The sequence below is a fragment of the Nyctereutes procyonoides genome, unplaced genomic scaffold, assembly GCF_905146905.1.
Source record: "Nyctereutes procyonoides isolate TBG_1078 unplaced genomic scaffold, NYPRO_anot_genome, whole genome shotgun sequence".
NCBI classification, from domain to species: Eukaryota; Metazoa; Chordata; class Mammalia; order Carnivora; family Canidae; genus Nyctereutes; species Nyctereutes procyonoides.
In genome coordinates, this window is record NW_026575034.1 from 18,633,934 (window position 1) to 18,654,231 (window position 20,298).

Sequence of the window (20,298 nt, forward strand, 5' to 3'; positions counted from 1 at the left end):
CCACCCATCGTGGGGGTCTGTTGTGGGCAGTGACCCAAGTATCCTAGGTGGAAGGCAGACAACTAAGCTGGACTGAGCTGGGTGTGCAGCAGGTGCAGAAGCTGGAGCTCTGGAGCCCTATCAGCGGGATGGTTTTGTAGTTCATGAACAGTTTCCTCACCTTAATTGGCTCTCTGGGGCCCGGGAGTAGCACTGGCACCTCAGAAAGGTACCCGTTACTGGGAGAGCAATTCCCCTGCTAATGGGAAGGAGGCAGGCTGTGTTTCTAGGGGGTGTACTAGCTGCTGCGAGCACTGCTTGGAAGGATATGGCTAGAGCAGATTTGCTAAAGCTTCCCTCAGTTCAAGGTGGCTATGATTGATGGACAGGGTCTTGGAGGGGTCCCTTGGCTACTGGAACTCTCTCATTCAAGGGGAACCAGTCATGGTTGACTGTTGTGGTGGCTAGAGAGCAGAAAAGACTCTTGGAGCTTATCTCTAATCCCTCACTGCATAAATGGAGCGTCAGGAATCCAGAAAGCCTTAGAATCCTGCTGAATGCCATAGTTATTACAGAGCCTGGAAAAGAAATTCATCTCCTTTGCCTGCCAATCCAGGGCTTGCCTGGGCTTGTGGGCCAATAGGAGCTGCAGACCTAGAGTAGGCTGCTGCCCTTGGTTGTCCCACTGTCTCTCTGTCCAGGAGCAGTTGGAAATGGGAACAAAGCAGTGGCTTTGCATAGAGTATGTCAGTGCAGTCCTTGAATTGACTCTTGAGATTTGATGTAAAAAAAATAGAGGTGCCAGTCTATCAGAAGAGATGAGCCTACACTCATCCTTAACTGTATCTTCTGCATTCCGCGCCAGGTTCTTTCTTGGTACCAAAAGCTTGTTTCACAGTCGGGTGGTGCTAGGAACATGGGGGCTCTGAAAGCTGTGGACCATCACCTGCCTCAGCCTATCACCTTGCTCTCATGCTCGATTTCTGACTTGGCTTCTGATGGGCCACCTGGCCCTGCCCCACACTCTCCGGATCTCCTTGCCTGACCTCACTTTACCTCTTGCCTCTGTACATTATGCTCCTGAATCCTCTAACTTCTGCCCTGATCTTTCTCTCCTGTGGTGGGCCTACAGTTCTAGCTACCTTAGAGGCTCTCAATTGCTTACCATTCAGAACAGAAACTTAGGCCTTCAAGGCCCTTCCCAATCTGACTCCAAACTAATTTTATTTTATTTTTTCTTTTTTAAAGATTTTATTTATTCGTGACACACACACACACACACACACACACACACAGAGGCAGAGACACAGGCAGAGGGAGAAGCAGACTCCATGCAGGTAGCCCGACATGGGACTTGATCCTGGGCCTCCAGGATCACACCCTGGGCCAAAGGTGACACTAAACTGCTGAGCCACTCGGGCTGCCCCAAACTAATTTTAGAGCCTCATCTCTGTTACTCCTCTCCATGAATCAGCTTTACCAGTCTTTCCCCTAGAGGTCTCACAGCTTGACATCTATAATCCTATAGTTTTGATGTTACCTCCTCCTGGAATACCCTTTGCTTGTCTGAAACATCCGATCCCAAACTGGAGGTTGGCTCAAGTGTGACCCAGCTAGAGCACAGATGGATGGGAGTTGACTTGGAAGTAAGCAGGATCCTCATTACCAGGATTGAACCCCAAAGGATGAGGCTAGAACAAGTGGAGTAGCCATTGCTTTAGGCCAGGGGCCAGCAAACTTTGTAAAGGTCTAGGTAGTTAATATTTTTGGCTTTGTGGGTCTTACAGCCTCTGTTACCACTACTCAGCACCGCCACTGCAGCACAGATAATATGGGAATTGATGGACGTGACTGTGTTCCACAAAAATTTTATTTACAAAAACGGGCAGGCTGTGGTTTTCCAACCCCTGGTTTAGGCTCTGCCTGGGGAAATTGGATGGTTTTGAACCTATGAATGGCATCAGGTAGGAATATCTCTGTAGGAACCAAGCAGGGCCAGACAAATACAGAAGGGAACTATAGGTAGGGAATAGTGTTAGGCTGAGGCATATGGAAGAAAGGGCAGGAGGAAGAGGATGGAGTTAATTTTTGGCTACAATATAGGATTGTTTGAAGGCAGGAAGTGGGAAGTCTGGAAGGGAAATTTGGGAACACACTGTGAAGGGTCATGACCAATTCAGGCTTTTCTGTAGGCAGTGGGGAGACATTGGATATTTTTGGCCAATGGAATACAATCAAATATGTATTTTTACAGAGTTATTCTGGCTAGTGAGAAGAATGATTGGAGGAGACAAGACTGGATGTAAACAGCCCTGCTAGAAGGTTACTATAATTGTCTTGGCCACTGGTTCCAGCTTACTGGTCCTTGAGCCAGTGCTGGTCTGAATGCCTAAGAATCACTTGGGTAACTTGCTAAAAATATAGATTCTTGGTCCTATACCCATTCCCAAGAGATTAGGATTTGGTAGATTCAGGATTTCTAACAAACCCTCCATATTTGTGAATCACAGGTCCAGCAAAGCAGAACCTAAAGAGGCTATGGGTGTTAGAGGCTATGGGTGTTATAATCCCATGTAAGATGGGATTTGGCAACCACCCTCTCTTCCCTCTTACCTTTGGTCCTGACAGCCCCTCCATTTGACTTTTTCTTCATACAGCACCACTCCCTCCCACATCCTATTTTGGTCATGCCCTATCAGTTCTCTTTGAAACAACTCTTCTGTCCATTTCCATTGCTACCCTTGTTGGGGATTCCATTACTGCTAAACTGGACAAGCCTTCTCCCTGACTCCAGTCTCCAGTTCATGAAGATAATCATAAAGCCCAGCTCTGTCTCTCTCCAGAGCCTTTGATTTCAGGATATAGGTCAAGCTCCTTAGCTTAGTATTCAGGGCCCTTCAGGAGCTGACTCTCCTGCCTGTCTTTCCAAGTGTATTATACCCTGCTGCTCCCCATCCATGCTTTTACAATTTCCCTGTGCTCTGTGCTTTTACCATTATCTTGCACTTGTAGTTTTGCCCCATCCTACTGTCTTCCCTTCAACTCGACTCTGCTTTTCCTTGCCTTTTCTCCCCCTGCTTGTGTTCGACTGTATCTCCCTGGGGGGCGGGGGATGGGTAGAGTTAGCTGCCAAGGGGTACCTCCCAGGACCTTTGTGCATCATAAATGTGTGTCTTCCCCATCTGAAGTCCTAATCCTCCACTTGTGACGGACAATTGGTCACTATGGCAACTGACTGTGACGTCACAGGATAAGGACTTCAGGTGAAGTGGCAGGAGCAGGTGAGTATGTAGGAGATAGATTTTAATGTCTGTCGAAGGTTCCCCCCCCCACCCTCCTTCAGTGCTGGGGCATGGAGGGATATCTCGGGCTCCTGCTGATTTTTAAAATGATGCGGTGAGAGCGTGTGCCTGGCATCTGCGTGCTGCAGCAGTGTGGGGCTGACAGAGTGTGTCAACTTGAGCTCTGGTTGTGCAGGCACCGCTGCTGCGTGAGCCTGTTATTCCGTTCTGGATTGCTATTTTGATACCCAGATTGCATCATTCTTCCTACGTATAAACAGGGGGTCCCCAGGGCCCTGCAGCTACTCACTTCTCCACCAACACTGTTGTTGTGATGAGCTCTATTTAAATGAGCTGCCGGATCGGGGCAGATTCCAGCCATACATGAGCACTGTCATTTTGGGGAACATGGAGGGCTGAAGGATTTTTGGATCAAGTCCTAAAAGGCTGAGAGTGATGGCCTCCTGAGCTGTGCAGAGGGCGGCAGAGCTAGTTCCTGAAAGTTGAAAATCTCGTTTTCTTCCTTCTGAGCTTCTATTCCAAGGCACCCAGAGGATTAGGAAGGAGATGCAGCTAGGAAGAGAGTCGCCTCTTTGAGGTCTCCCTCTTGCTGTTCAGTTTGGGAAATTGCTGCAGAGCCTTCAAGATAAACAGGAACAGGAGGAGTCAACCAACCTTTTCTTGCAGGAGCGTCTCAGGTGAGCTGGAGAAATGCAGCCCTGGCTGAGGATGTATCAGAGAAAGGAGAGGACCCAGGGTGCTCCCCTTACCCTACCCAGGACCCAGTTCCCCAAGGGTTAGGCCCTGCAGCCCAGCCGGCTGCAGCACGCAGTGGGGGGTGTTCCTGGGCACTTGGTAAGCACCATCCTCTGGGACCCGTGGTGGTCTCACCTGTCGCTCATCTGACTTCTCTCCCAGGTGTTGCTCTAATCACGGGGCAGCAGGGCCACAGGTAAGCCTACTGGCAGCCAGGGGCAGGAGCAGCATTCCCCTTAGTATCAAAGTCTGTCTTTCTATCAGGGACTAGGCATCTTGGAAGTGGGTGCAATGTGTTGTTGTTGGTGGTGGGGTGCTGCTTTGAGTTATGGGCTAGAGAAAGGCTGCAGGGGCTTGTGTGTTGGGGAGGGGGTTACCAGATGCCTAGTACCCTGGGGCTGCCCTTGGGTGAGAGGGCAGGAATGGGTAGTGAGGATGGTCAACATGCCAGGTTTGTTTGTTTGTTTTTTCCTTCTTGTCTAGTGACTGACAGAGGCTAAGGAGGTAAAATGTCTTACTTGTGGATACAGAGGTAGGTAATCAGGGACTGCTCAGTGGTTCAAGGTAGCACCTGTATTTTATTAGGGCTCTGTGGTTTTCAGCTAAGTCCCTCCCTCTCCCTGGGCTTCCACGTCACAATCTGTATGGTGAGGGAATTGGCTACATGCAGGAAGCTGGGTCTGTTCAGCTTTGGTTTTACAGGTGATAGCTGGCAGAGGAGCATCAAGCTGCTTCAGAGGATGCCACTGCTCTGTGGGAGTCAGAGCTTGGGCCCCAGCTATAAAGTTCCTTGGAGCCATGGACAAGAGCTGTAGAATGAAGGGCTTCTTAACCCCAGGGGGCTGCGTAGCCCTGACTCCAGGCTTATGCGCCGGTGGTTTATGTGTCCCTACCTGGTGGGCTGAGCTGACCCAATGCTGGCTTTCTTGAGAATTCCTTGGGATTTCTTTCCCACCCTAGCCTCCTGGTCCCTCCTGGTTGCCTTGGCGTTGCTGTTCATGTCTGAAGGGTGGACCACCCAGTCTTGACTCTCCCTCCCTTGCTGCCTCACTAAGGCCTGAGCTCAGCACACTCTAGACTCCAGTAGCGGTGGTTATAGTGCCAAAGCTCAAGCAGCACCCTAAGGATCCACCCTTAGCTCATGGGTCCTGCAGTGGAGCTGGGAGTTAGGGGAGGCAGGATGTGTCCTCCAGCTTACCACCAATCCCCAGGGTACCTAGGTATCAGAACACCCTGCTGTCTGCTGGGGATCTGTCCTCTTCTCTTCCCTGCCAGAGGGGAGATACATCATAGCTGCATTGAGTATGCATTCCTAACTTTGTGGACCCTCTTTAAAACTAGGTGATTTGCCCTTCTCAGCTGTGTGGTACAGGGAAAGAGCTATCAGGCTCAGGCACAGGGGCAGGAGATGCTCTCTCCAAGGTGTTAGTTCTCAAACATGGTTGCATATTGTAATCACCTGGGGATTTTTTTTTTAAGATTTTATTCATGAGAGAGAGAGAGAGAGAGGGAGGCAGAGACACAGGCAGAGGGAGAAGCAGGCTCCATGCAAGGAGCCAATGTGGTACTCAATCCTGGGTCTCCAGGATCAGGCCTTGGGCTGAAGGCGGCACTAAACCACTGAGCCACCGGGGCTGCCCTCACCTGGGGAATTTTAACAAATATTTATGCCTGGATTCCACCTCCTAAAACTTTAATTTAATTGATATGGAGTGGACATCAGGATGTTTAAAGTGCCCCATAGGATTCAAATATGTAACAAAGTTTGAGAACCACTAGCTCTACAATATGAAACTATCCCCAGATATATTACTGGGCAGAAAAAGTCATCTTCACCTGCCTTTCCTCAAAGATCATATTTCCTAAAACTTGAAGCACAAATGAGGCTAGCTCCCAGCCTCTTCCTTCTGGATTCCCCTAATCCAAAGCTGGGTTCAGGGCATCATTAGAGTCTGATCATTATTATGGAATATTCTACTTATAATAAAATTATCTAATTAATTAAAACAAAATTTCCTTGTTTACACTTGAATTAGAGAGGTATAGCATAATGGAAAGGGCTGGATTTTAGAGGCAGAGAGACTTGGATTCCAATCATAGCTCTGCCCCTGTTTTGTATGATCTTTGCCAGGGGCAACTTCTTGGAGCCTCAGTCTCCCCAGCTATCAAATGGGGATAATGCTTGCCTCGTAGAGGTAATTTGATGATTCAATGAGATAACATGCATAAAGGTCTGGCGCAGGGAGTGGTGTTAAGAGAATAATTTGTCCCATGCCTCCTAGGGACCAAAGTGCTCACTCTTATGACAGGTGGATTGAACACCTTGGACCTTTCAGAGCTTCTCTCCCAGGCTTATAGGTCCCCAGGAGAACCTCTGGTACCTGTGACTTCTTCATTCAGGAAGCAAAAGCCCCATTTCCCCTAGGGATGATCGTGTGTGACCTTTGGGTCCTGGATCTACATTGCTCAGAACTGGTATTCCTGTGTATGAAATAAAAACTTAAGGCTATTACTTGAATAATCCAAATACAAAAAAAGTATCTAAATATTTTATATAACATGTGACTTGAATATGTATTAATAACTAGGTATTAAATATTAAATGTTAAGTATTATAAGCATATGTTTGGTTATTTTGTATATACATCTGCAGCCCTATGGGTTCATATATTTCAGTTGTCTAAAATAAAACTTTGGGTGTGCCTGGGTGCCTTAGTCAGTTGAGTGTCTGACTCTTGTTCTCAGCTCAGGTCTTGATCTTGAGGTTGTGAGTTCAAGCCTGGCATTGGGCTCCATACTGGGCGTGGAGTCTACTAAAAAGCAAAAAAATAAATAAAATGAAACTTTGTTTTGGTTTTCACATTGAAGAATGGGGGAACCCTCTTGGAATAGAAGTTCAAGGTTGACACAGCTTGATTTGGGCTAGGGACCTTCTGAGTGAAGATGAGAATTTCTGGACAAAGATGTTGTGACCCAAGGCACCTGGGTAGTGCAGTCAGTTAAGCATCCTACTCTTGGTTTCTGCATAGGTCATGATCTCAGGACCGTGAGATTGAGCACCGCATCAGGCTCCATGCTCAGCATGGTGTCTACTTGAGACTCTCTCTCCTTTCTCTGTCTCTTCCGCTTGTACACTCTTTTTCACTCACTCTCTCTCTCTCTAATAAATAAATCTTAAAAACAAAAACCTATCTTGTGACCCAAAGAGGGCACATGTCTTCTGTGTCCGCTCTGCACCCCACGGCCTCCCTCAGACCTGCTTGTGGGATTGCTGAGGTTTTCCATTTCTGTTGTCTGCCACAGCACCCCTTCTTCAGATGGGATGAGTTTTTAGATGGAGACCTCCTCTAGGCCATAAGGCTGTCCCCTAACTTGCTGGCAAAGGTGAGAGAGGCAAGTTACTGGCTATCTGCCCTATCCAGTCTTGATCAGGGGAATATTTCTGAAGCTTGGGTGCAGGAGGCAGAGGAAGAGGGTTGGATAATTCACACTTCCCTACTATTCCTTATTTCCCTCATTTTAAGGATCTAGAAAATAAGGTTCATAGGGAAGGGGTCACTTATCTAAGGTTACACAGATAGTGCCATCCCTGGGCCTGGAACCCACATTTCCCAATTCACAGCCTTTCCCAAGCACCACACCTCTGCTCTGGATCATACCTGATTCTTTTATCATCCTTTATCATTTTTTTCTCATCACACTGAAAACTTCCAGGTGACTTCTTACTACTGTTCAGTGGCTGTGAGTGCAAGGAATATGCATGGGATACCCAAACCCAAAGAAATTTAATTGTCCAATCTGCTAAAAATTATGCAACATCCTTTAGTGCCAATCGTGGATTATTTTTGTATGCAGGCATATGAACAGATAGTTAAAATGCAATGTGATATTTGTCATACTAGAAGGATGTTCGGGGTGTGTTGGGACCCAGAAGAGGGAATAATTAACTCATCCTGAGGGAAATCAACCTTGCTTCTCCAAGGTAGAACATTTAAACAGGTTTGAATGGATGAATAGGAGTTGAAAAGGAGGGGAGTGAGAGAGTACATCAGGAGAGGGGACAGCACTTTCACAAACAGAGGTTCGGTATTCAGAAGACAACAGAGATATTTGCCCTGGCAAGGACACAGGGTGTGTGAGGCTGAAGGTGAGACTAAAGAGAGGTAAGGCCAGCTTGGAAGGAGATGTAAGGCTGAACACGAGAACTTTGGCATTTAAGGCCAGGAATAGTAGAGGATGTGCTATGAGGCCTTGTCTGATCTCCTCAGTTATTTTTCTTTTTTCATGATGCTAATGAGACTAATGTTTGGGCATCTGTTGCTAGGGGCTTAGAAGCCTTGTGGAAATCATTTTCAACAATTAGAGAAGCATTTCTGACCTGGGGATAGATGAGAGGGTCTCTCCAGGATGAGTGAAGTGGAAGAGAGGGACAGTCCCCTGGATGGTGACACCTGTGAAGAGCATTCTTCTTCACCTCTGGCCACTGTGTTTGACAGGCAGGAAAATATTTAGGAGATTGCAGATCCATGGCTCTGTGAAGGCTGGGGGAGGGTTTCTTCAATGGGGGACTTGGCAGGGGGAGGGAAGAAAGAGTATTGAATTATTACTTTGCATGATGTTGTGGATTTTGATTTTTCCGAGATAGATCAGTTAGCTTTTGCTGCCTTATAAGACACTCAAGACTTAGTAGTTTAAAAAAAAAAAGACTTAGTAGTTTAAAAAATTGTATTTTATTGATGATTCTATAGGTCAGCAATTTGGACTGGGACTCTCTGGGTGGTTCTTCAGGGCTTGGCTAGGCTTGGCTGGGCTTGGCTAACCTTAGCTGTGCTCACTCCTGTGAGCTGTGTTCAGCTAGGGTGTTAGCTGGGACTAACTGGTTTATGATGGCTTCTAGTGAGCCCCTGAGACAATGAGGCATCGATCTGCATGGCCTCTCATCTTCCAGCAATGTAACTTGGGGTTGTTCATGTGGTGATCTTAGAGTTCTGAGAGCAGAGCAGAATCCCACAAAGCCACTTGAGGTCTAGGCTTGGAACTTGTTCATTGTCACTTCTGCTGCACTCTGTTGGCCAGAGCAGGTCATGAAAACAGCCTAGCTTCCAAGGGTGGAGAATAGACTCCACCTTTTAATGGTTAGGATTGCGAGAGCATGGATGCAGGGGCAGAAGAACTTGTGGCCATGTTCTCACTCTACCTCTCAGACTCTCTGACTTCCATCAGCTGGGAGAGCTGATAATTGAGGTCATTGCCTTGCTGTGAATGAGCTATGAGAAATCTTTTGAATTCAAAGTCAACATTTGTGGGGGTGGGGGATCAGGTGCTTTCTCAAGTATTATTTAATTGAAACCTCATGGCAACTCTTATTTTCCTTTCCTATTTTACATATGAAGAAACTGGAGGAGCATAGTGAGATTAAGAGACTTGCCAAACCAGGGTCACTGGGTGGTAAACCTGGTATTTAGACTGTAACTGGTCTGGCTGCAACTGCCATTGTATCATTTCGATGATATGAGGCTGAGAAGATTGTGTTGGTAGTGCTGCATTCACTGCCATAGCCACCACTTTGCAGGTGGCTCTTATGCTTGCGCACAGGCAGCCTCATTTCCCTGCATCCAGTGGGCTTCCTGCTCTTGGGGTGGGCCTGAAGAGCACTAGAGTCTTCAAGGTGGCAGTCTCACGATGCTTATGTTGTTCAGGAACCTCCTAGGCTAAGGAAAGTATTGGCGACTGTTACATTTCTCTCGGGAAAGGGTAAGACAATGTGGTCATGTTCACATGTGAGACATGTGCAGGGGATACAACATGGATAGATGGAGAAGGCCCAGAAAAAGCTGAGTCCCATGGGCAGACTGGTATTGGCGGTAGTAAGAGAAAAATACCTCCTAGATGAGCAGGCAGGGAGGTTTTGCTTTCTCTGGGGAGAGTTTGCTTGAAGCTCTAGCTTTGAGGTCTTTAAAATAGTTTTGCTGTGTGATAACCTTAGTTCTACTGAATCTGTGCACTGGGCTAAACTGACCCCCTGGAGCTTATCTGGTAGCAGGAACTGGGCTCTCAGAGCCTGGGAATGAGGAGTGAGAGCAGCAAGAAGGCACCCAGTTATCAGAACCATAACAGGGTTGGGCCTTTGATGGCATGGCTTGTGAGGAGGGCAGGAAGGTAGGACCAGACCAGATGTGAGTAGGTCTGTAGGGCTGGCTCCCACTGGGATAGTCCTGTCCAGAGTACCTAGATGAAAAGTGCAGGCCATGACATCAAACGTAGTTCATTTTGACACAAGTGCTATTGACATGTACCTTGGTGTTATGTATTAGGAAGTCTCATGTCTAGGCCTTTTGTATAATCTGCCATGTTGCCCTGACTCTGTTTTTTTATCCCTCTCCCAGAGCTCATCTCCTGTCCTGGGTGTAAGCGAGTGTATCTTACCAGGGATGTAAATGAACATTTTTTTCTGCAGTGCTTCTCTACAGGACGATCCAAGATGGCCAGGGTAAGTCAGGACAAAGAAACACCTGATCCTTTTCAGAGATCTGTGGGGCCCCTGTCCATAAGTTCACCTGTTCACCCATCACTTCACCTGACTTGTTACTCCTTCATCAATTTGCCTAATCATCTATCCACCCACCCACCCATCCACCCATCCACCCACCTATCCCTCCACTGACCTACCCACCCATCCATTCATCCGTCCATCTGTCCACCTGTTCATCCACACATCCATCCACCCATTCTTCTGCCCTTCTATCCAAAAAGTATCAAAACATTTGAATTGGGGAAAGTAAAATGAAGGTATTTTTCTTATATCTCTTACTGGAAAATATCAGTACTTTTTTCTCCCCCTGAGTTGAAACATATAAACCAGCATGAACTAAATGGGTTCATTGGTCTTGCTTGTATTTAGCAACTAATACCCTTTTCCTGAGTTTCTGAATCACTTTCTGACTAGCACCTCCCGTTCCTCTCTTCTCTGGGGTACTCTGAGGGGTGCCACTGCATTTGATCCATTTGGCCAATGTATTTACCCAATCCTGTGTCTAATTCTTATCAAATGTCTGGCACATGCTGGGCCATCTGCTGGATGCTAGGGAGAGAGATACCCATGTTCTCTACTCTCAAGGAATTCATAGTTTAATTACTAAAACGTGTGTTTCTCCCCCCCCCCTCCCCGCCGCCACCCACTGTGGGTTTGTCAGATGCCAGTAAGAGAACAATGCTGTCAGAATCCACATCATTTTGATGGCCTGTGATATTCAGGCACAGACAGACCAACTTTTTCCAAATCTCCTTTTTTACTCATGTTTTTACATTAGCCCTGCAAGATTTTTGCTGACCGAGTGAATGAACGTTTGGACCAGGAGAAGGGCTAGGTTTCCTTGGGCCCAGCAAGGAAACACGGCTCTGAGGATTGGTCTGGACTTGTCCTTTCTTGGCTGTATATCCTCCCATATCTGTGGCTTCTCCCTTTCTGCAGGCAGACTGACTTTTCGGCTTTTGCTCGTGCTCTCCCATTTCACTCCCTACTTGTCATTCTACATCCAATCAGAAGTCACCTCCTTGTGAAATATTTCCTGGCATCTCCTCAGCTGAGCACCTAGAAGTCTCCCTCTCCTTCCTTAGCACCTGGTGTGGCCTTTTATCACAGGATCACCCTCTGAATGTTGGCCACCCTGTGAGGGCTGTATGGGCCTGGGGAACATGCCTTTGCCTTACTCATTTGGGTGTCCTCATCTGTAGCATGGGACTTGGGGGAATAGTCCTTGAGGTCACTATTTATTTATTTATTTATTTATTTATTTATTTATTTATTTATTTAATATATTTTTATTGGAGTTCGATTTGCCAACATATAACACCCAGTGCTCATCCCATCAAGTGCCCCCATCAGTGCCTGTCACCCAGTCGCTACTGTTTTAGTCACAAAGGACGCTTTCCTTTGCAAGCCACCATGTGTCACTCCCAGGTGGCTCCCCAGAATTGATAGCCCTACAGGGAACACCCTATAGGATCTCCTATAGAGGCAGCTCCAAAGGAGGACATTATCAGTAACTCCAGACCTTTGTACTTTCAGAACTGCTCCGAGTGCAAGGAGAAGAGGGCAGCGCACATCCTGTGCACCTACTGCAACCGCTGGCTGTGCAGCTCATGCACAGAGGAGCACCGGCATGGCCCCGCCCCTGGGGGTCCACTCTTTCCCCGGGCCCACAAGGGACCACCAGGTACCTCTCCTGCCATCCTCACTAGCTCATGTGCACCAAAGTGGAGCTGGACCCTCAAAGTTCTGGAGAGCAGCTCTTTCTGACCTTGTTTCCCTACTGGGGGTGAGGGTTGGGGTGGTTTCAGAGCCTTTCCTGCAGGAAAAAACAGTTCATGCCAGGCTCTCCCTTATTGCGGGGGTTGAGGAGGAGGCATGAGTGTGAGCCAGATGTGCAGGGAGGAGTAGTTGTGAATTATCATGAGAGCTAGCTGAGTTCCCTACCTTCACCTCTAATTAGAGTAATCATGCCTGGCTTCTAGTTGCTTACTTGCCTAATTAAACAACCTAGATTAAGGCTCATCTCTGTGTCCATCCAGTGCCACTTCTTTTAAATGACAATCTTGTTGACAGTCTTTGCCCCCAACTTGAACTATGGGAGGGGGTTAACCTTTGTCACACCCATAGGAACCAGAGTGAATGATCCATGTGATCTGGCCTGGAGCCCCCCTCCCCCTGCCAACAGCATCCTGGCTAATGAAGAGGTTTAGGTTGAATTTTAGAGGATTCAGCACTCTGTAGGAAATCCATGTGCTGCAGCAGCAAGCACTCTCCTTAGCCTTGGGCAGGCAGTGTGTGATTTCTGGACAGCTGGATAAATCTAGCCAGGCTAAGCTTGTGTTCTTCCTTGTTCTCCTAAAGCCTCAGTGGTCCAGAGAAAGGCCTCTTCTGTCTGTACCACCTTTCCTCCAAGCCCTGTGTCTCCCCTGTGTCCATTGAGGGCTGAGGGCTGCTCAGTGGAGCTTAGCTGAGAGTCTTCCTGAGCAAGAGAAGTCCACCTTCTCTCTCTTCTCTGACAGGAGTGAGCAGTGGTTCTGGGGACTTCGCCTTGTACTGTCCTCTACACACACAGGAAGTGCTCAAGCTATTCTGCGAGACCTGTGATGTGCTCACGTGCCATAGCTGCCTCATGGTGGAACACAAAGAACACAGGTGGGGCTGGGTGACTGCTCACAGGATGCTGGGGTGGGCTCTGGACCCCGCTTTGCTAGCTCTGGGCTCCCAGTGTGTCAAAATCCTCTCTCTGCCCACGCCAGTCTGGGGCCTTGAGGCTGGAGATTTTCCTCTGCTCCCACTGTGGGGCTTCTCTGGAGGTCTGAAGGGCCAAGACTCTGCACCTTTCCTATACATAATCCTATCTTCCTTGGGCCTGGCTGAGAAAATACACTGTGGGAGTTCTTGCTTGACTGGCTTGCTCAAAAGAAGACGGAGCCCTCCTCAGGTTATTCTCTGCTTCCTCCTTTAGGTGCAGACATCTTGAAGAAGTTTTGCAAAACCAGCGGATGCTTCTAGAAAGTGTGACTACACAGGTGGCTCATAAGAAATCTACTCTACAGACATCTGCAAAGCAAATTGAGGACAGGTAACACAGACTAGCCCCTTGCCAATGCTCGAGATGCTGTGTTTACTGACATCCTGGATCTTGATACCAGGCTATCAGATATAGTACTTAGGAAAAACACTGGTTTTAAGCAGATGTAGGCATATGTCCTGGAACTTAGAAATCTTGTGGCCAGTGAAAGGGTTTTGGGTCATCACTTGGTAGATGGAACCAAGCTAGGTCAGGATAATCAGTGTGAGTTTGGGCCTAAGCACATACTTTCTGAAGATGGCCACAACATAGCCAGAGGTAGGTGCTTGAGACCGGGGGCATAAAGCAGATCATGGGTTTATCATGAGGATGCAATAAGTCAGTGGCAATCTACCTTTTATACTGCTGTCCCAGTGTCTTCCATATAAGTCTACAAATGATATGGGATTATTGATATTTAACGTGGGAAGAGAAATTAGTAGGTATTAAGAACTCATCATGTGGCAGGCACTGGGTTAGGCATCTATATGCATTATTTTGTTCAATTCTTATAGTTCTTTGAGTTGGCTTATCTCCATTGTACATGAGGAGACTGAGATTCAGAGAGGTTAAGTGACTTGTCTAAGATCACACAGCTGGTCAGTGACTCAGCTGGATTTGGAAGTTAGGTCTGTGTGACTTCAAAACCCATTTTTTAAAAACTTTACTGAGGTATAATTTATATACCATAACCTTGCCCTTTTAAAATGTACAATTCAGTAATTTTCAGTATATTCATAGAGTTGTGTAAATCATTATTATTGTCTACTCTTAGAACATTTTTATCATTCCCAAAAGAAACCCAATACACATTAGTAGTCATCCCCCATTCTCCCCAGTATCCCCAGCCCTTGGCAACCACTAGTCCACTTTCTGTCTCTACCCATGCTCTTTTTATTGCCTGGCATTGTTTAGGGGATATCCACCTTTCTAAGAGAACAGATTACATGACTCACTCTCTGTGCTACTTCCAGTGCTGTGTAACTGGTGAGCTGCTAGGTTGCCCTGAGTATGGACCTGACGTTTCCCTAGAGAAAACCTGGCTAAGCTTTAGGCCCATTTAGATGAAGTGGGCTGGGTTGTCCAAAGGTTAGAGGGGTGGAGGAAGGTTCTCATTTTTTTTTGTTTTTGTTTTTGGTGCCTACTGGGCCCTGATATTCATAGACAGCCTCTAAGTTGTTGGCTGTTATATTTGCTGTGTCTAGGGCCTCATGGGCCTGGAGGGAGGGGTTTCACCATGTTCTGTCCCCTTCTGTTTATAGGATTTTTGAGGTGAAGCATCAACACAGGAAGGTGGAAAACCAGATCAAGATGGCCAAGATGGTTCTGATGAATGAGCTGAACAAACAGGCCAACGGACTCATAGAGGAGTTGGAGGTATATATGGACAAATGAATCACACGGATGGGTCAGTGTTCTAAGTAAAAAACCAGGGACATATCAAACTAGTCCTAGCATTCAGAGCTGCCTGAGCTGGAATTAAGATGTGTAGTTTCCTTAGCTTTCTACAATTCCCTGTATCCTAAAATGTCCAGTCTATTTTGGGGAGTATGGCTCCTTAAGGGCTAGAAAGTCAGTTCAAACTCCTATCAATGCTATATGGCTATAAGGCAATTGCCTTCCTGGACTGTGCAGGCTTATAGCCTTAGAAGAGAGGGTCATGAAACAAGTTATGCCTGAGAGATCTAGACATTTGTTTGTGTCCTCATTCATTTATCACCCATTCCCTGTTTGCACTATAAAATCTACCCATCTTCTCCCTCCCTCCCTGTGTCTCTGCCACCCATGGCAGCACTCTGTTGCACTGTCATCCTCTTGGGGGCTCAGTCTCCTCTGACCCCATAAGGGTTCACACTGATACACGGGCCACCAGACTCCCCAAATAGGTGGCATCAAGTCCAAGAACAGGAAGAGGGACTCTTCCTTCTCTGTCCATACTCAGGGTATTACTAATGAGAGAAAGCGGAAGCTGGAACAGCAGTTACAGAGCATCATGGTTCTCAACCGTCAGTTTGAGCATGTGCAGAACTTCATCAACTGGGCTGTCTGCAGCAAGACCAGTGTCCCTTTCCTGTTCAGCAAAGAGCTGGTAAGAGCTCCAACTCATCAATCACTGCTTTGGGGTTAGTAAGTGAAAAGTATCTTTTACCAAACCCCACGTGCCAAGGACAGGTGCTGAAAGGGTCTTGCTTTCCTCTGGGCAAGTCAGGTGGGAAATTCTGTAGTTCTGTGTTAGGTCATGGATTCAGACATGAGCCTGGACATCAGCAGTGTTCTAGACATCCCAGAGACAGTTGTTTGGTTTTAAATGGGGTTGGAGGGAAGGAGTATGATGTTGAGGTATTGGGTTTGTGAGGATGGTGAAGACTAGGAGAAGGAGCAAGAATTTTGAAAGAAGTTAGTGGGGTTTATATTGTGATATGTTGAATCTAAGGTGCCTGTAGGGCATCGCAAAGGAGATGTCTAAAATTTCTATCGATTGATAGGTCTGGAAGTCAGAAGGAAAGTCAGGGTTGGAGATAGAGAGGGGGAGTCACTGAGGTATTGGTGGTATCACCTAGGAAGAGTTTGTGGAAGGAAGAAGAAGACATCTGAGACTGAGGAAAATACTATAATTCTCAGCATAGACAGAGGAAGAAGAATGAAGGAGGGTGAGAAGCACAGTCCAAGATGGATTGCAGGAAAAGTAGGAGGGGGTGGTACACAGAAATTAGCAGTTTCAAATATCAAGTGATCAATTTGATCATTGCTCTCTAGGTGAAAGAGGATGAGCAGTGAAGAGAATTCTTGAGATCTGGGAATCAGGAGGTCCCTGGTGATATTTTGAAAGAAATTCCAGCAAAATGAGAGGGTGAAAATCTAGAATGAGGGGAGGAAGTAGAAACAGAAGTGAAAAGAAGGGAAATGAGGTAGCTTGAGAAGAAAACAGAATTGGGAGATTGATTTTAAGTATGGAAGACATTTGCACAAGTTTATTTGGGAGAAGAGGTTGATGATAGAGATATGTGGTGGAGTGAGCATACTGAGAAGGCATAGAGATGTAGGATGGAGAGTGAACCAGCTGACCCTACACGTAAAAAGTACTTCCTCTGAGGAGGGAGGACAGGAAGGTCTCCATATGATGTTTGGAGGTAGGCAGTGTACCAGTTTGCAGCAGTTTGTCTTTTGGATCCCTTTTCTTCACTGAAGTAGGAGGTGATAGAGCTAGGTGCTAGGTAAGTGGAATTGAGAAGAGAAGTGAGGACTTTAGTCGTCAAGGACAGTAGAAGAGGAGGAAGCCAGGGAGAAAAGAAGTGATAAGAAAAAGAATGGCGGGGTGCCCCCAAGGTTAGTGAGCACTGAAGCAACCCCAGATAAAATGGCTTCGGGATGGCTGGATTGACTTTAGGCTACCGGACGACGGTGAGATGGAGGGGCTTAGGCCCTAGTGATACTGTTACAGCTCATCAGGCCCCAGGGGGCTTGGGGAGTTCTGTAAGGCTGGAGAGTGCACTCAGAAAGAGCAAGAGCTAGTTGGAGCTGGGGGCAGTCGTTGCAGATGAAGGTCTCTAGATGAAGCAAAGGTCTGGGTATGGTGCCTGAACTGGAAAGGGAGATGAAGGTGATTGACACTAAGGAGATGCAGAAAGGAGAGGCCAAGATGGTGACCAGGACATTGGTAAACTAGGCTGATGGCAGGGTGAGTTGGATGCTTGCCAAAGTCCTAGATACAAGGGAGAGTTCATGATAGGAGATGGATGCAAGTGATGAGGGAGGAAGAGGGTGGTGGATGACAAGGGCAGTTTTACATGTGGGCAGAAGGACGGAAGTGGGGAGTTCTGAGAATGTCTACCACCGTAGGCTTTTACATTGAGGTTTTGGTAGAATGAATGGAACTCCTGAGAGGGCTGCCAGGTGATAGCCTGAGAATTATAGACCATTCAAGGCCCCAAAAAGATAAGGGTCTAAACCCGGCTAAGAGGAAGGGGATCACCTGGTGGGGGAAGGGACAAGAGCAGGGGAAAGGATATGAAGCTACCAAGGTGCAAAGAAATGAGCATATGAGGGACCTGAGGCTAAAGACCCGTGGCTCTGAGCCCTTCAACCTGCCTGAAGAGTGAGGGAGAGGGAGTTGTCATTCAGGTGCAAGATGCCCAAAGAAATGACCTTTGGTGCTGTTATCAGATTGTGTTTCAGATGCAGCGATTGCTGGAGGCAAACTGTAACACAGATCCTGGCTCCCCCTGGAGTATCAGATTCACCTGGGAGCCTAACTTCTGGACCAAGCAGCTGGCTTCCCTTGGTGAGCCAGAGCCCACCCTGTGGGCTTTTACATAATTGCGAAAAATGAATAAAGCGTGTCTGCTTAGCTCACTGGGTGGGTCAGCATATGCCCAAGAGAAAGCACCCCCTGAGACTCCCAGTGGTCATGGAATCATTCAGCAGACCTGTGTGTGTGTGTGTGTATGTGTGTGCATGCATGTGTGGGGGGCGGGGGGTTCGGAAGGAGGGGACAACTTAAATAGCAATGGCAACACAGGACTTTTGTAACAGGACCAGTTGAAATCTGAGCTTTCCATTCTGCATGAATGCCCTGTTACCTTGGTTTCATTGCTGGAGAGGAAACAAGATAGAGGCCCTGCTCTCCAGAATGCTGGATGGCAGTGCAGGTGAATCTGTGTCTCTGTGGTCCTACAAGGGTATTCGTGTGTGTAGGCACAAAATGGATATCAGCATTGGGGTGTGGAGTGGGGAGGGAGGCAGAAGGGCAGTGTCAACATCTCTTCCCTGCCCAAAGCTGAGATGCAAGCACATAATTCCTGAGCTACCCTGCTGCAGTGATTTCCTGGTGTTCAGTCTTCAGGTGGAGTGTAGACAACTTGTAGCTGTGCCTGTGTTGATGGCCCCATGTAGGTTTGTTAAGCTAATGACCAACTGCTGCCTTGTTCTGGGTTGTTAAGGTCTAGGAAAGCTTTTTGAACTTGACAGAGTAAAGAATAAAATTTAGGTTGAGGTTTTGCTCCCCTTTTCCCTTTAATTTAATTCAGTAGACTTTTGGTGGGCCCCTGCTGGGGTCAGCACCCCATACTGGTCACTGAGGTACTTAGGTGAACAGAACACACCTCTGGCTCTCGAGCTGCTGAGTCTTTCCCTCAGTAAGCCTCATCAAAACAAGCAGCTGAAGAAGCTGTGAGACTGAGCTAGGGATAGATATTGTCTACTCATAGGCCAGGGTCTGGAGACCTCAGGACAGTGCTAGTATTGCCCCTGACCTGATGTTGGAGCTCCCTTACTCCTTACATCCTCCTGGCCCAAAACATAATGCCTCACACGTGTATTTGGAGACTTGGTCATTTATCCCAGGGCCGGCTCTCTTTCCTTTGTGACACTCCAGCATGCTACCTCCCCATACCCAATGTTGATTTTTTTTTTTTTTTTGGTCTGAGTCTGTGTTTGAAAGCAGTGGGTACTATTTAAAGGAGCCTATGATTTCTCTAGTGGGATACAAACAGTGAGGACTAAGCATCTGGAGAAAGCTGAGCTAATTTCTCAAATGTCTCTGGTCCCCAAAGGTCCATGTGGGTTCTATTGCTGGTTCAGCGTTCTAGACTGAATCTTGGAGATCAGGGGTGGGATTTCCCAGTCAGGAGTTGAAATGCTAATTGTAACACACCTGGTAAAGGTTTATTGCATGGTGTCCTTTGGTCCCAAGAGCAGGAAGTGGGGAACAGCTGCAGATACCTTTGGAAAACACTCTCTCTTCTGAATTTTCAGGCTGTATAACTACTGAAGGTGGACAGCTGTCCCGGGCAGATACTCCTGCTTATGGAGGCTTACAGGGACCATCATCCTTTTATCAAAGCCACCAGTCCCCAGTGGCTCAGCAAGAGACTCTTAGCCACCCCTCACATAAGTTCCAGTCTCCAGCACTGTGTTCTTCATCTGTGTGCTGCTCCCACTGCTCCCCAGCCTCGCCTTCCCTCAAAGGCCAGGTCCCCCCACCCAGCATACACTCAGCCCACAGCTTTAGGCAGCCCTCAGAGATGGCACCCCAACAGCTAGGCTCTCTGCAGTGCTCTACTCTCCTGCCCCGGGAGAAGGAGCTGGCTTGCAATCCGCAGCCACCAAAGCTGATGCAGCCCTGGCTGGAAACCCAGCCCCCCGTGGAGCAGGAGAACACATCCCAGCGGCTGGGGCAACAGCCGACTTCCCAGCCAGTATGCATTGTGCCCCCGCAGGATGTTCAGCAAGGAGCCCATGCCCAGCCCACCTTACAGACACCCTCTATCCAAGTCCAGTTTGGCCACCACCAGAAGCTGAAGCTCAGCCACTTCCAGCAGCAGCCACAGCAGCAACTGCCACCTCCGCCACCTCCGCCACCCCCACACCAGCAGCAGCCACTGCCACCTCTACCTCCATCCCAGCATCCAGCTTCTAGTCAGCATGGGAGCCCTCCTGGGCCTGCCTGTTCCCAGAACATGGATATAATGCACCACAAATTTGAGCTGGAGGAGATGCAGAAGGACCTGGAGCTTCTTCTTCAGGCTCAACAGCCCAGCCTACAGCTGAATCAGACCAAATCTCCTCAGCATCTTCAGCAAACCATTGTGGGGCAGATCAACTACATTGTGAGGCAGCCAGCACCCGTCCAGTCCCAGAGCCAAGAGGATGCTGCACAGGTGAGCCTCGCGGTGGCTCAG

The 20,298-nt window shown here is 47.7% G+C and overlaps 1 protein-coding gene across 1 annotated transcript in view; it reads left to right on the forward strand.

Annotated features, from left to right (window-relative positions):
• TRIM66 (tripartite motif containing 66) overlaps positions 1–20,298 on the forward strand; it is a 46,799-nt gene that overhangs the window by 6,152 nt on the left and 20,349 nt on the right. Inside the window, exons 2-9 of the mRNA XM_055317854.1 lie at positions 10,403–10,506; positions 12,085–12,232; positions 13,068–13,200; positions 13,514–13,630; positions 14,881–14,995; positions 15,561–15,707; positions 17,783–17,900; positions 19,373–20,277. Coding sequence (XP_055173829.1) covers positions 10,498–10,506; positions 12,085–12,232; positions 13,068–13,200; positions 13,514–13,630; positions 14,881–14,995; positions 15,561–15,707; positions 17,783–17,900; positions 19,373–20,277 — 1,692 coding nt within the window. The 5' untranslated portion in view covers positions 10,403–10,497. The remainder of the gene's footprint in view (positions 1–10,402; positions 10,507–12,084; positions 12,233–13,067; positions 13,201–13,513; positions 13,631–14,880; positions 14,996–15,560; positions 15,708–17,782; positions 17,901–19,372; positions 20,278–20,298) is intronic.